Source organism: Xenopus laevis, chromosome 6L (genome assembly GCF_017654675.1).
Source record: "Xenopus laevis strain J_2021 chromosome 6L, Xenopus_laevis_v10.1, whole genome shotgun sequence".
Taxonomy (NCBI): domain Eukaryota; kingdom Metazoa; phylum Chordata; class Amphibia; order Anura; family Pipidae; genus Xenopus; species Xenopus laevis.
This window is the reverse complement of record NC_054381.1, coordinates 50,007,989-50,022,578: the sequence shown is the minus strand read 5'-3', so window position 1 is coordinate 50,022,578 and position 14,590 is coordinate 50,007,989. Positions and strand designations below refer to the sequence as shown.

The following is a 14,590-nucleotide window of genomic DNA, read 5'->3' as shown; positions in this document are numbered from 1 at the left end:
TCTCTCCTCACATACCTTACAATGATGCCACAGGCATACCCGCCTCCTCCCACCCCATTCCCACGGCAGATTAAGAAATATAAAACCACTTTTCGCGCAATTTAAGAAAAGTTTGTGAATGTGACAACACACTGACGATTCAAGAAGCGTCGCACCCACAGCTACAACCGACCTCTTCGGTTGTTACATGAACAGAGTAAACGGCACCGCATTAATGAACTAATGTAGGTGCCAACTTTCCTGTCACACGATTAATACACGGAGGCAGCAGCCTGACAAGTCTGAGAAGTACACACGCTAAGCTTTGAGGGGGGAGGGTAAAGCATGAGACACAGACACTCAATCAGAGAAGGGGCGGAGCCAGCCAGAGGAAGAGCTACATAGGGCCATATAGAAAGAAAGAGTGGGTTAGTATGGGAGGTGGAGAGTGGGTTAATGGAGGGAGGATGGGGGGCGGAGAAAGCCAACGACACAGCTTTCTTTCCGATAAAGAGCCCGAGCCGGGGCTGAGAGTACCGTAACCTGATGGTACAGTCTTGGGGGGGGGATTAGAAAAGATTCCCCAGACACGTGACACACTACTGCCACCTCCACTGTCGCGACCTGTCCGCGCTCTTCCGGCTCGGTGTGTATTCTACACTGAGGGCCATGGATGAAGACCGGTGTGGGGAACAAATGAGACCTCTGCTCACTACGGTATGGACATTCATGTGTAACCTGTAGTGTCGCCAGCTGTTACTCAACTTCACTTTATGTGCTGCCAATTGTGGCGCTGCATCAGCTGGAGCGATGCGAGTGAGTTCCTAACACGAGCTACTACTATAGTGCCGCTGGGCTGAGCAGACAAAAGACTCAGCTGTAGTATCATCCTCTGCCTGCCTTGTTCCATAGGGACACCCATAAAGGCCCCCCCCCCGATACTGACATAATACTAGAAGTAGAGCGGAAGTTAGCCACTGCTCCAAGCAGTATTTATAGTGGGTCCAAACGTTCCCTCACGGGCAGACGAGCTATAGAGAAGCACTGGCGCTTCCTGTATGCAGTGAGTGTATATAGATGCAGGACAGTGTGGGAAGCCTGAGGGTGCCACGTGACACCGCTGCTTGCGCACATGCCACACAGTTGCTCTGCTAGTTACTACTTCCAAGGCAGCGTCTCTACTAGATTGTTCGTCTTTGTTCCAGACCTGACATTTAGGCACTCTCATTGTTCTCTTTCACTGTCTGTCTGTTGCTGGGAGTCTTTTTGAGATTGTTTTAGAAGCAGGGTATATATGGGCATATTGCCTTTGGCGGAAATACAACTTTCCATTTCCCCCCCTAATACTTCTAAAGCAAATGTGTGAGTACAGTGTTCTGTATGGAGCTTTATAATGGGGGAAATGAGGGTGGCAAGGGGATTGCAATGTGCCAGAGATTTAAAGGGGTTGTTCAGCTTTAAATTTCCTTAAGCGTGAGGTAGAGATCTATATTCTGAATGTGTCTTACTGTTTGTCATTTTTGGGTTTAGCATTTTTATTCAGCAGCTCTCCAGTTTTTGCAATCTGGTTGCTAGGACTCAAATTACCCTAGCAACCATACAATGATTTCAACAAGAGGCTGGAATATGAATAGGAGAGGGCCTGAATAGAAAGAGGAATCTGGGGCGTAACTACAGAGGAAGCAGACCCTGTGGCTGCAGGGGGGCCCAGGAGGTACAGGAGGCCCCATGAGGCTCTCATTGATGAGCAATTTGAACATATATTGGTAAAACAGGACAAACACTGGATATGATGTCAGTGACTCCCTGGTCTGGACTGAGAGTCAAAATAGGCCCTCGCATTTCAGGTACACAGAGGCCCAAATACTAAGAGACGGGCCAGGCCAGCCAGGCGCCCTAGGCAACCATCCAGCCAGCTCGCCCCCCTCCTTCCCCTGTAGATTGCGCGTAGTGAATCGACCTGATGTATGCGCGCATGCGGGGCGAAGTGATCTGACGTATGCGCTCGCCCCCTCCTCCCCCTGTAGATTGCGCGTGGTGAATCGCTCTGATGTCAGCGCGCATGCGTGATGAAGTGCTCTGACGTATGCACGCATGTGTGGTGATAATTTTTTGCGCACACATTCTCCTAGAGGAGCGCGGTCAGGTCTAGGGGTAGCCCCCCAATCGTTGCACCCTAGACAGCTGCCTCTTCTGCCTACCCCTAGTTCCAGCCCTGCAAACAGCCCCAACCAGCCCACTAAATACTGATTTTCTAAGGCACCTTATAGCAGCCCCTCTGGCATTTGCCAGAACCCACAGATTGCCAGTCCAGGTCTGGTGACCCCCATTTGAAAGCTGGAAAGAGTCAGAAGAAGCCAAATAAGACATAATCTATAAAGAAGAAAAAAAGGGCAATTGAAAAGTTGCTTAGAATTAGCCAGAACTAAAGTTAACTCAAAGGTGAACAACCCCTTCAATTATACTAGAATGAGGTTGAAAAACTGTAAATCTCGTGGAAACATAGTGAAGATGCCATTCACTTTGGGGAAAATCTAAAAGTATAGAAGGGAGGTGGGGCTTGTTGAAGGGGATGTACCCATGGTAGTAAAAGTGGCAGTGCCCAAAAGGCTTGGCTGGGACTGCCATATAGATGGGTCTTCACTTGTCATTTATAAATGATGGACCAATGGAAAATTGTAGAGGCACACATTTATTTATCTTAGCAGATGGCAGTGATGCTGGAGTTGTAAACACATCACATTTGTAAAGTTGTTGGACCCTTTCCCTTCATCTAGAAACTGTTCACAACCAATCGGCAACATGCTTTTACTGGTGTTGTGCAATTGGAGCAGCATTTCCTTATGGAACTAGTTTATCTACATGTGGCTGCATTTTAAACCATTCTATATAGGCACACTATCTAAGCCTTATATTTAACATCAACCTCAGCCAGGCAAAGTTGTACATGTAACATGAGGCGGATTGCTGAACGCTCGATATTGTCTCAATAAGTAATAAATGCATTATATTGTTTCCTTAACCGAGCACTTTAATTACCTCTCCGATGTAAGCAGATGGCTTATTCATTCAATGGTGATAGGAAGGAAGCACACTAAAGTGTTATGGGGGGTTTCCTTGGTACTGGTAATTTGTCTGCTTATGTGAACATTTCTATGGAAATGACTAATGCGGAAGTTTAAACCACACTTTTGGGTGTTGCTAGAAAAAAATTGTAGGGTAGAGAGAAAGTCCACTCCCTACCCTGTTAGGCTGCCCGTAGATGAAAGCTTACTTTTTTGTTTGTTTTTATGTAGAGTGAATGTGAAATCTCAGCCTGTCGTACACTCCTCTTCCCTCTCCTTTTATTTATTTATTTTTCTCACAGCTCAGGCACTGATACTGCAAAGTACAAATGCTAGCATTCCTTTATTTGCACTACAATTCATATCCTATGCTTGTAGTTCATATAAATCATCATAGAAATGGAATAGAAATGGTGTGCTTTGTGAGTTCCCTTTGTGTGTTTGTATAAACAGTCTATCTGCTTCGTTTACACATACATTGTAGTATTTGGTATAAGATTGCATATACTGTATCATTAGAGATAAAAATACTATATCACTAGAGATAAGATAAAGGAAGCAAACTACTTCCTCGAGAAAACAGAAGTTTTATTGAATGTTATAAAAATGTTTTATGAGGAAAAAAAAACAAACTTGTGCTGCTACCTGCCTGATTAAAGTGGGTGCAAATCAAAAAGCAAGATTCTGGCTAATGAATTAAATGTAAATTAAAGCTTTCCGATATACATTTTTTAAAGGGAACCCGTCACCCAAAAAAATTATTCAAAATCCTATTTTATTACATCAGTCAAGCAAAATGAACTTTAATTACACAATATAAATTATTTGAATCTTGTTTCCTTCAGTCTGGGAATTCAAAATGATAGCAAGCAGGCAGCAGCCATTTTGTGGCCTTGCATCATCTCAGAATCTTGTTTGTGCACCAAAATGGGGGACCTGATGTCCAACCCCATGCCCTGGCTACACAATTAAATGGTAAAGAGAACAGGGGAATATGGGGAGAGCAGTGACATCTAAGAAGTGCTGAATGGAAAGTGAAAGTAATTGTCTGCCCCGCCTCTATGCCACAGGCATAGAGGAGGGGCAGACAATATTTGATTGACAGCTGAGATTTTTAAATGAGTTTATAACAGCTATAAATGCTTTAATAAAAAATAGAAATTGGATTTCATGTTTAATTTGAAAAGGACTTTTATTGTACTGATTTTTGTGTCTGGGTGACAGGTCCACTTTAAACATTATCAATGGTATATTACATGCCATTTTCCCCCCTATCTGCATTGCTGCAACAGTGTGGCAGAAGACCATTTCCCACAATGCTCTACATGTTTGTCCACAAGCCTGATAATCAACTGGCTTCTGCTATATTGGAGAATTGATTACAATGACATATTCTTTCTTTAGGCAAACTTATATTTTGGGTTTACAACCTCTTTTTTTTTTTTTTTTAATTTCCTCTGCTCCTCCCATTATTGTTTGGATGAACAAGGAAGTTGGAAAATGAAAATAGTTGTGGAAAACTGTTCTGCACTAAAATAAAAATAGATCTTTTTGTTTTTTAAAGCGGTGGTTCACTTTTATGATATCTTTAAGTATGTGATAGAATGGCTAATTCTAAGAAACTTTTCAATTTTTAATAAAAAATTTCTTATAGTTTTTCTTCCGACTGTTTTCAGCTTTCAAATGGGGGGTCTCCGACCCCATCTAAAAAACAAATGCTCTCTAAGGCTACAAATTTATTATTATTGCTGCGTTCTATTACTCCTCTTTCTATTCAGGGCCTCTCCTATTCATATCCCAGACTCTTATTCAAATTAATTCACGATTGCTAGGATAATTTGGACCCTAGCAACCAGACCAGCTGAAATTGTAAACTCTAGAGCTGCTAGTAAGCTAAATAACTCAAAAGCTACAACTACGGTAATAAAACAGGAAAACCAATTGCAAATTGTCTCAGAATATCACTTTCTACATAATATTAAAAGTTAATTCAAAGGTGAACAGCCTCTTTAATTAAGACATTATGTCCAACTGACTCCTTATTCATTAAAGGTCTGTATTTCCTGTACTAAACATTAGTAGCAATGATTGGTGTATGATGTCACCTGTCAGGGATTTGATTATGATCTATAACATAACTTTGCTTTTTGTGTAAAATATTCAGCTTTTCCTGGAGCAGGAAGTTAAAATTGACATACACTTCTAGTTGGCTGCTTTCCCAGACTGATCAGGAGAACCGGTGGGACTTTGTAATGTAGGATGCCAGCCTATGCTCTGTCTGCTGGACGGGGCTAGCTATATTTACAGGGAACCGTAATTTGTTTCTCTGTTAAAGACAGAGCTGTGATTGGCTATCCAAATATTTCTGTACTTATGTGGAGAGGCCATTTAGACACACCCACCACTCATCTGAAACATGGAACAGAGAAAATCTATGGGGAGCTTCAATAAAGGCATTATTCATAAAGATAATCATTTATAGAGCAAACTTTATTAAGCTGTCGTGTATCATTGTACAAAAGATTCTATCATAAAAAGCTAAAAGTCACCTTTAATACATGATGATTTGTATGATTTTTGAGTTGTTTTTTGTCTGGATGATATACAAGTCTACATTATTGCTGAATTTGAGACACACCAATATATTTATTTGATAATTATCTACTATGGTCATAGACTTGTTTTAGGTAAGTGTAATTTCCTTTATAAATTGCTCCATTTCATTGGCGTGTTTCAACTGACCTGTGTATGGGCTGCAGTTTGTTGTATTGTAGGTGAATGAGTATTGTATTACAGGTATGGAACCCGTTATCCAGAAAGGTCCCAATTGCGGAAAGGCCATCTCTCATAGACTCCATTTAATCCAAATAATCCCAATTTTTCAAAAAGATTTCCTTTTATCTGTAATAATAAAACTGTAGCTTGTACTTGATCCCATCTAAGATATAATTAATCCTGAATTGAAAGCAACACCAACCTATTGGGTTTATTTAATGCTTACATGATTTTTTTTCAGTAAACTTAAGGTTTAAAGATCCAAATTCTGAGATCTGTTATCTGGAAAACCCAAGGTCACATGTACGGGATAACATGTCCTGTACCTGTATTTTTTTTTTACATATCTACGTAATATTAGGGCAACCAGGAGTATTGCAGTGCACCAAGAGCCTAAATTGTAGAGCTTCCATAGTATCTTCCATATTTTCCATTGTTTACCACTCCTAGTAAGGACATTAGAGCATTTTCTTAGTATAGAAAAAATAATGTTTATTACAGATCTTGTTATGCATTATACTAGCAGAACCATCAGGGCCGGAACATAGTGCCCGCAGTAGGGTATGTGCAACCGCGGTGCCGCAGCTGGGGGCGCAGTGGCCTGCACTGAAAACCATCATGTATGTTGTGACTATAGAACTTCTTTTAGCTTATGTGCAGATGAAAGTTGCTGATGAAGTGGGATCAGCAAATATCCAAATTATCTAACCTGTATTTATCTTTGTTTTAAAGGGTGTGGGGCCTTGCTGACTGGTTTCTGAGCCACTTTTTTGCACGGAAATACTTCTGTGTGTGGGGTTTAACAGGCAGTGGAGGTAACAAATCCTGTGTTTGAACACGGAATCCTCCAACGTGTCTATGTATACATCGTTTATTGTTTTTTGTTTGTTTTTTTTTAGTGTGTACGTGTATGCAATCCGTTACTGTTTTTTTTTTATATGAAAATTTTTTGACTAGGCCTAAATAAAGCTAGGATTGGAGGAAAATAATCTACAATTCATTTTTTTTTATGATAACCAAACAATTATACATTTTATTAGGATTTTCTTTTTTGAGTGACATTATTCTGATATTAATCCAAGCAATGATGATGAGCACACGGTAAGCTGTGCCATACAGCTGATTTCAAACACATGTTTTGTGCTGCCATTTTCTGATCAAAACTCTGCCCCATGGATATGCAGTGACAAGCAAATACCATCATGGGTGAGTTGGGGCAAGAGTTTTCAATGGAAATATTGGGGATGTGGCCTTATAAATAAGTAGTTTGGTGTCACGTAAAAAAAAAAAAGTCTAAATAGACCACGCATGTTATTCCCAAACATGCAACTGATGTGGCATAAACCCCACCTGCTCTACAGCAAATCCTGTTGTTCAGGGCCTGCAAATCTGGCTCTTTGTAAATCTGCGTCTGTTTCTCTTTTAATACCAGCTTAAACATGTAGTGCACATATATATAATATAAGTCCAATATATTTTTTATTTTATAAAAGATTGGCATAGGTTGTTGCGTACAGTGGGTCTTATTCATAGTAAATAGATTGGGATTAGACACTACTAGTAAAATAGTAATACAGATATGGGACCTGTTCTCCAGAATGCTTGGGACCTGGGGTTTTCAGGAGAATATATATTTCCGTAATTTGGATCTTCATACCTTAAAGAGGTTGTTCACCTTTGAGTTAACTTTTAGTATAATGTAGAGAGTGATATTCTGAGACAATTTGCAATTGGTTTTTATTACTTGTGGTTTTTGAGTTATTTAGCTTTTTATTCATTAGGAAAGCTCCTAATTATGGAAAGAAGTTACAGAATGCATGACTAGGTTTACAATCATTTTTTAAATTTTCGCTTTAGAGCTATTCTAAACAAGCTATTTTTGCTATGGTGATTAATACACTTGGGCTGTTGCAGCCAGCAGAAATCACTGAAGACTAATAAGTGTGCACTGTAAACAACGGAAGGATCTTTCACATTTCAATAGCAACAGATTTCAATTATTTTCAATGCACTATGGTATTCTGTTCACTGATGTGTTAGTGTAGACTTCAGATAGCTGCAAGGTAGATGACTAATCACCATTTACTAGTGGGAATTCCCACAACCTCAGCAGTCATGTAATGTTTGTCCCAGGTTTCTCTTATTACTAAATATGAATCATAGCCAGATCATCAGTGAGTTGCACAGATACATAAATGTAAGAGAATAGACTGTGCCTTGCAAAAGTGTTTTGACCCTTGACCAATAGCTGCTTAACAGCTATTACATTGAATTTCCATTTTTTTGTGATTTTTTATTTTAAAGCTCCAAAGCAGAAGAACTTTTTTACTATGTTTTATGTTAACCCAATTAAGAATTATAAGGCCACAATTTAATATTTTGTTGAGTCGCAGCTTGGTCTTTTGGGGTAGGAATACACAATGTTCCGGACTTCTTTTTTCTTTGCCTCCTCATTGTTCTGGGCAGGTTTGCTTCGAGTTACTCTGTATTCTCAGATGACTAGAGATCATCTCTTTGACTGGACTATAATATAACATATACAGGTATGGGACTGGTTATCCAGAATGCTTGGGACCTGGGGTTTTCCAGATAATGGATCTTTCTGTAACTTGGTCTTCATGCCTTAAGTCTGCTAGAAGTTCATTTAAAAATTAAATCAACCCAATCGGCTGGTTTTGCTTCCAATAAGGATTAATTATATCTTAGTTGGGATCAAGTACAAGCTACTGTTTTATATTTACAGAAAAAAAGGAAATCATTTTAAAAAATTTGGATTATTTAGATAAAATGGAGTCTATGGGAACCATTCCGTAATTCGGAGCTTTCTGGATATCGGGTTTCTGGATAAGGGATCCTCTACCTGTACTTACAATATTGCTGCAACAAGACCTGTTTCAGGCCACTAAACACTGAAGTTTGGGCCAAAGTTCATCTTTCAACAGGACACTGATAGCAAATGCAAAGCCAAAGTAAGAGGTGAATGTTCTCCCATGACCCAGTACAAGACCTGATCTGTAGCAATATATGAAAATTACAGTGAGCAAGCATTATCCAAATAACCTGAACAACCCATAGCAAAAAATGGGTCAAAAGCACTCCTGAACATTTAAAAATTCTGGTACATCCATCCTCATACTTGTAGTTTGTACAAATATTTATTGCTCTACAGAATAACAAAGTTTAGGAACTGAAAATAATATGCAAACAGTATTGTTCAGTTATTTTGTTTTTCCACTTGAAACCATACCTTTAGCATATTATTTATTATTGAGTAAATTGGTCAAGGGTCTGAATATTTCCTAGAGTAATCTACCTTCAGAAGGGCTTCTCTGGTTGAATATGCTGTAGGCATACTATGTAAATTGTATTTAAAACTACATCGTACTGAGCATGCTCCTCAAGTTTTATGCCAGTTTTTACAATTGATACATGCGTTATTGCGAGAAGACAAACCGGCAATAGGTGGAAAATCTCCTGCATTTATTACGTCAAATTAACTTTTCAGGTGGTGAACCCAGAAATCCTGACAAAGGGATTCCCCCCCCGATTCATTATTTTACACAATAAATGCAGGGGGCTTTCCTTGCTTGCAATTGTATGCTGATTGCTTGTTCTTTCTACAATATTGGTGGGTTGCTGATCCCCCCCCCCCCCCAAACTGTGCAGTGGACAGAATACTCATAAGGTGTATAGGGTGTGCTTTTGTAATAAATATTTCAGCAAATATTGGTACAATGAAACACCAGAGGGAGGAAAATTAAGCCAATACATTTATAAAAACAGTAAAATGGTAAAAAGTGATTATTTGTGGGGCACTAGTTGCAAACAGTTGAACTTGTTGTGAAAGGTAAACTACACAAGTGTGGTTGTGCCATGGAATGGAATGTTTCTCATTGGAGTCTTGCACTGCCTACTTGCGATGTTCTAAGTGTCTATTTAAAAGGTTTTCTTTGTCTGTTCGCTCAAACATGTTGTTTGTCACATCTGTTAAGAGGGGGATTATTTATTCCTGCCTTTTTAGTGGCTTTACAACCCTGCCTGAGGACTCGCAATAGAAGCAAACTGAAGCCATCCATTAATAAAGGAGTTGTAGATATCAACTGTTCCCTTTTAGTATTTCTCGGTGCTGTATTCTAAACTTTTGAACAATGCTAAATTAAGGCTCTATCTATCATATCACCTATAATTAAAGAAGATGAACATGCAAATATCTTTATCGAATGCACATAATTATTACCCATCCACTGGTTTATACATTTTTTCACTGGTGTGAAAATTACTTTTCTTCCATATGTTTTGAAAGTCCTAGCAGGGGTTAACTTTTTTAGTATAAGGCTAGGGGCACACGGCGCGATTTCGCCACGATTCTGCGCTGGGCGAGTTGTCGCTGCGTTTTTTAAGCAGAAATAGCTTTGCTAACTTTGGCGCTGGCGTCAATGCAAATCGCGGCAAAATCGCTGCGCTAATTCACACGCGGCGATTCTTTTTCTACTGTCGCCCGGAAACGCCCAGCGAGGCAACTTCGGACGACAATAGAAAACGAATCGCCGCGTGTGAATTAGCGCAGCGATTTCGCCGCGATTTGCATTGACGCCAGCGCCAAAGTTAGCAAAGCTATTTCGGCTTAAAAAACGCAGCGACAACTCGCTTAGCGCAGAATCGCGGCGAAATCGCGCCGTGTGCCCCTAGCCTAATGGTAGGTGGCAGAAGTTTTGTTCAAGGTCTAGGTCATAGCCTCCAATCAGAAAACCAGTGACTGTTACCCATTGGTTGCTACAGATTATTTAGATAGATTATGATTGGAATAGGAGCACATTTTGCATTTCTTATACTGTCCTCATAACTTTATGTCTGTAAAGAAATGTTAAAGATCCCACACTAACTAAATATTACTTAATATACCAAGTCTGAAATGTGTTGCACATTCTATAATCATATAATGTCTCTCCAAACCGCTGGTGAAAATCTGGTGAAACAAGACCTAATTGAAAAGGTCCTGGTGCTGACAATGGTACAACACCAACCTTTATTTTATAGTTAATCACTCTTTTTACAGGGCAAGAGCTTTAGTTAATGGTATTGTGATACATTTCTTTTAAATGTTAACACTCCCACTTTGAAGTTACAGGAACATAATGTTCCGTTGAATAATAAAGCAAGTGTCCAAATGTATTCTTATGGAAGACTCTGCCAGGAATTATACTAAGTAATGTCAATACAAATAGAAGTGGGGGTGGAAAGGCATGCATGAAGACAGCAAATGATGACCATTGACTTCAGTTCATGGTGTGTTTTACTGGGGTTAAAAGCATATTTTGTCTAGCTTCTTTGAAGTAACCAATTTCTTAGCAATCTATTAGAATGGTTGCATGTCCTCGTAAGTTATGTTATCACTGACCGCTTTGGCATTAAATATGAATATGTATGTGAAATGCATTATGCTTTATGAAGTATGCACGTACGCAACTTTGTTTAGCTTAGAACAGCTATAGGAGCAGTGATAAATTGTAATTTGCACCCAGGCCCAGACTGGCAATCTGTGGGTTCTGGCAAATGCCAGAGGGGCTGCTGTATGGTTCCATAGAAAGTTACCATATAGTGGGCTGGTAAGGGGCTGTTTTGGCCTCTGTGTACTTGGAATGGCAGGGCCTATTTTGACTCCCAGTCCAGGCCTGTTTGCACCTGTTCAAATCCTGTGCAGTTGCTATGTTTGGAACTTTCGTTCATAACTGCCCTATTGCTATCTGTTTAATATTGATGTAGGCCGTGCACAACTAATGAATGTATGCCAGGGATTGCTCCTATTTGCTAATATGAGAGTGCTGTCCTAATGATTTGGCCTGCTAGTAAACCAAGAGGTCAAGCATCTGCTTTTTTTTTATTTATTTAATTTTTTTGGATCCCACTACTCTTCTAAATACAACCTTGTAAATATCACCTTACGAATCGGATCATTTCACTTTGGATGAACTTGTTAGGTGATTTTAAAGTGATGTGGTGTCCTTAGGGTCTTACACACAGGCGGTTTTTTGAAATGCACGCTGAGCTTGCTTGCTGAGCTTTTTTTTTACTCTACTAAGTGCATTTTTTCCATTCCAAACACAACCCTCTGTTCTATTGATAGCTGCACACATGTCAACATGCAACTTGCTGTGTCTAAGCAAACCCAATAAAACGCAAATGGAGTAAAACGCAACTCTGGACGCTCAGGAGTACAACCAGGCAGAATATAATGGAATTTATTCGCAAATGCGTTTATTTGCTCTGAAACCTTCATTTAAAAGCAGAAAAAAACACCCGTGTGTAAGAGCCCTTAGGGTTGGGAGGCCTTCCTGCTGCATTTCATTGCTGTGCAAAAGTTTTAAGTCCTCTACATGTCTCATTCCAGTTGGATTATACCAGCATTTAACAAGTAAACCAGGTAGGTAGAACTTCTGCAAAAAGGAAAAGGAGCAATTGAGTATGAGAGGAGCAATTAAAACAGTTCCCAGTAGGAAAAATACCTAATGTAGCAGTCACGTCTTAAATAAAAAAGGGTTTTATACACTTATCCTCATTTTTTAACGTTTTGTTTTACAAGTCTCAATATTCCATTTGTTATGTAGCCTGTTGTGAATCCATCACCTGGGAGACTGTAAACAAAACTGTACTTGGAGGGAAAGGAGTACAGAACAGAGCTAAATTTAGACTGCTAAAACTTAAATAATCTGGACCCTTTAGTTACTTTAAAACTGTCTCTCTCATACTGTATGGTCAGGGTGCCAGTGGTATACAAGGTGCTATGAAGGGAGACCTATTTTTGTAATAGTAAATATACTGAGCTGAGAGCTACAGGAATGGATCTTTAATTACATTACTTGCTCTTCCTGAATAAAAGTACTTGCACGCACAGTATTTTATTTTGTTTGAGTATGTTATTCTAATATGCTAATATATGCTCACACAATTTTTCTGTGAATTGTAAGTGCCACACAGCAATAATAACTTTTAGCTAGGGTGTTTCTGCTAGAGACCAGTGTTGATCTAATCGGGTGTTTGCAAAATGTGTTACCATACACAGACCTGCATTTAACCAACCACTCCATATCTTTTGTGGATATCTGCCTCACCACAGGGCCTGAGCTCCTGCTTCATGTCTTCTGAGATGAAAAGGTTTTAGTAAAAGTGCCTCTATTCACTTGCGAACTGAGCACTGTTTTTTTTATACATATGCTATACAAATGTGCATTTTACCCTGCAGGACATTTGATCATAGCACTCCTACCTAAATTTTTTTTTTAAAGTAGCAGCTGTTGTACAGCAACAATGTAGAGTATTTTCTACAGATATGTTGCGAGAATCTTTTTGGAGACTGAAATTGGCAGCATTGTGTATATTTGTTAAGCTGGCCATACACGTGCTGATAAAAACTGCCGACAGACTGAGTCGTCAGCTTATTGACCCATGTGTTGGGCCCTCCAACGGGGTTTCCTGAACGATATCTGGCCGAAAAACAGGGTTAAAAATCCCCACTACCACTACCGGCGGACGGATTACATCAAAGAACAGATGCAGCCGCGATCCGACCGCCGGTAGTGGTTGCATTATGATCCGATCGTTGGGCCCTAGGGCACACGATAGACTCTGCCCGATAGCGCCCACGTCAATGTGGGCATATCAGGGGGAGATCCGCTCGTTTGCCGAAATCGCCAAATGAGAGGATCTCTACGTGTATGGCCACCTTTAGTAATATGATTCCATACTGGTTCCTATGCACACACAAAATCAAATATGATCTATAAACCACTCAATCTATGGCCCTTGTTGGCCAGCTTATCTTCTAGAATTGTGAATACAGTAGTTTGTTTGACTTTATTGAACAATAACATTTGAAATATGGGGGTAAATTTATCAGAGTGAAATTCCGCAGCTCTCGATTCATTTCTATGGGATTTTGAAAGGCCTATTTATCAATAGGTGAAGTGAAAGTTCACCCTTTGATAAATACGCCTAAAAAAATCCCATAGAAATGAATGGAGAGTGGCAGAATTTCACTCTAGTGGCGGAACTTCACTATTAACTTCACGCTTTGATAAATATACCCCAAAATAAGGGATGGGCCAATTTTACCCGCTTCGCCAAAAATTTGCCGCCGGCGAAATGCCTATTAAAGTCTATGGGCGTCAAAAAATTTTTGTCACGTAGCGAAATTTTTTTGATGCGCGTCTTTTTATTTTGACGCACAAAGCCATACAAGTCTATGGGCGTCATTTTTTCGGCGAAACAAGGCGAAAAAATTTGCCCATCCCTACACAAAATGTATTGAATATTTCTTAGGTAAGGTAATGCCTTTAATTTACTCCCTCTATGAATTGTGGGTATGGCCTGAATTGCTGTGGGCTTGCATTCCAGTATGGAGACGGTATTCTGTGATTATTTATATTTAACATAACTAGTGAACAGAAAGTTTTGTACAGGACCTGATTTATGCCAAAATACATTTATTACAGTTACTGCCCCAGTCCCCGTTTTGCTTTCTAGCAAAATCTCTGATCTGGTCTAATTTAATTTCTTGCTTTGTTTGTGCAAGTAAGGGTAGGACTACATGGACGTTTTCGGCGCGATCTGACATGCTGCAACAAAACACCAGTATGCAGCATCTGTATCCGAAAGTCGTGTCTCGTCGGATCAATGCTGGAACTTCATCTGACACTTCCATAACTTACCTTATTTCCGTTGCATGTGATTTGCTGCCCGCGTTTTGTTGCAGTACGTCGGGTCGTGCCCGAAAA

At 39.8% G+C, this 14,590-nt stretch overlaps 1 protein-coding gene across 5 annotated transcripts in view; it reads left to right on the top strand.

The window, feature by feature from the left end:
* Nucleotides 1–410: 410 nt before the first annotated feature.
* The window catches only part of slc4a7.L (solute carrier family 4, sodium bicarbonate cotransporter, member 7 L homeolog), an 82,236-nt gene continuing 68,056 nt past the window's right edge, over nucleotides 411–14,590 (top strand). For 2 of the 5 annotated variants that reach the window (XM_041565400.1, XM_018266418.2), the window contains exon 1: nucleotides 413–696. In XM_041565400.1, the coding sequence (XP_041421334.1) occupies nucleotides 649–696 (48 nt within the window). In that variant the 5' untranslated portion in view covers nucleotides 413–648. 5 annotated transcript variants of the gene reach the window in all.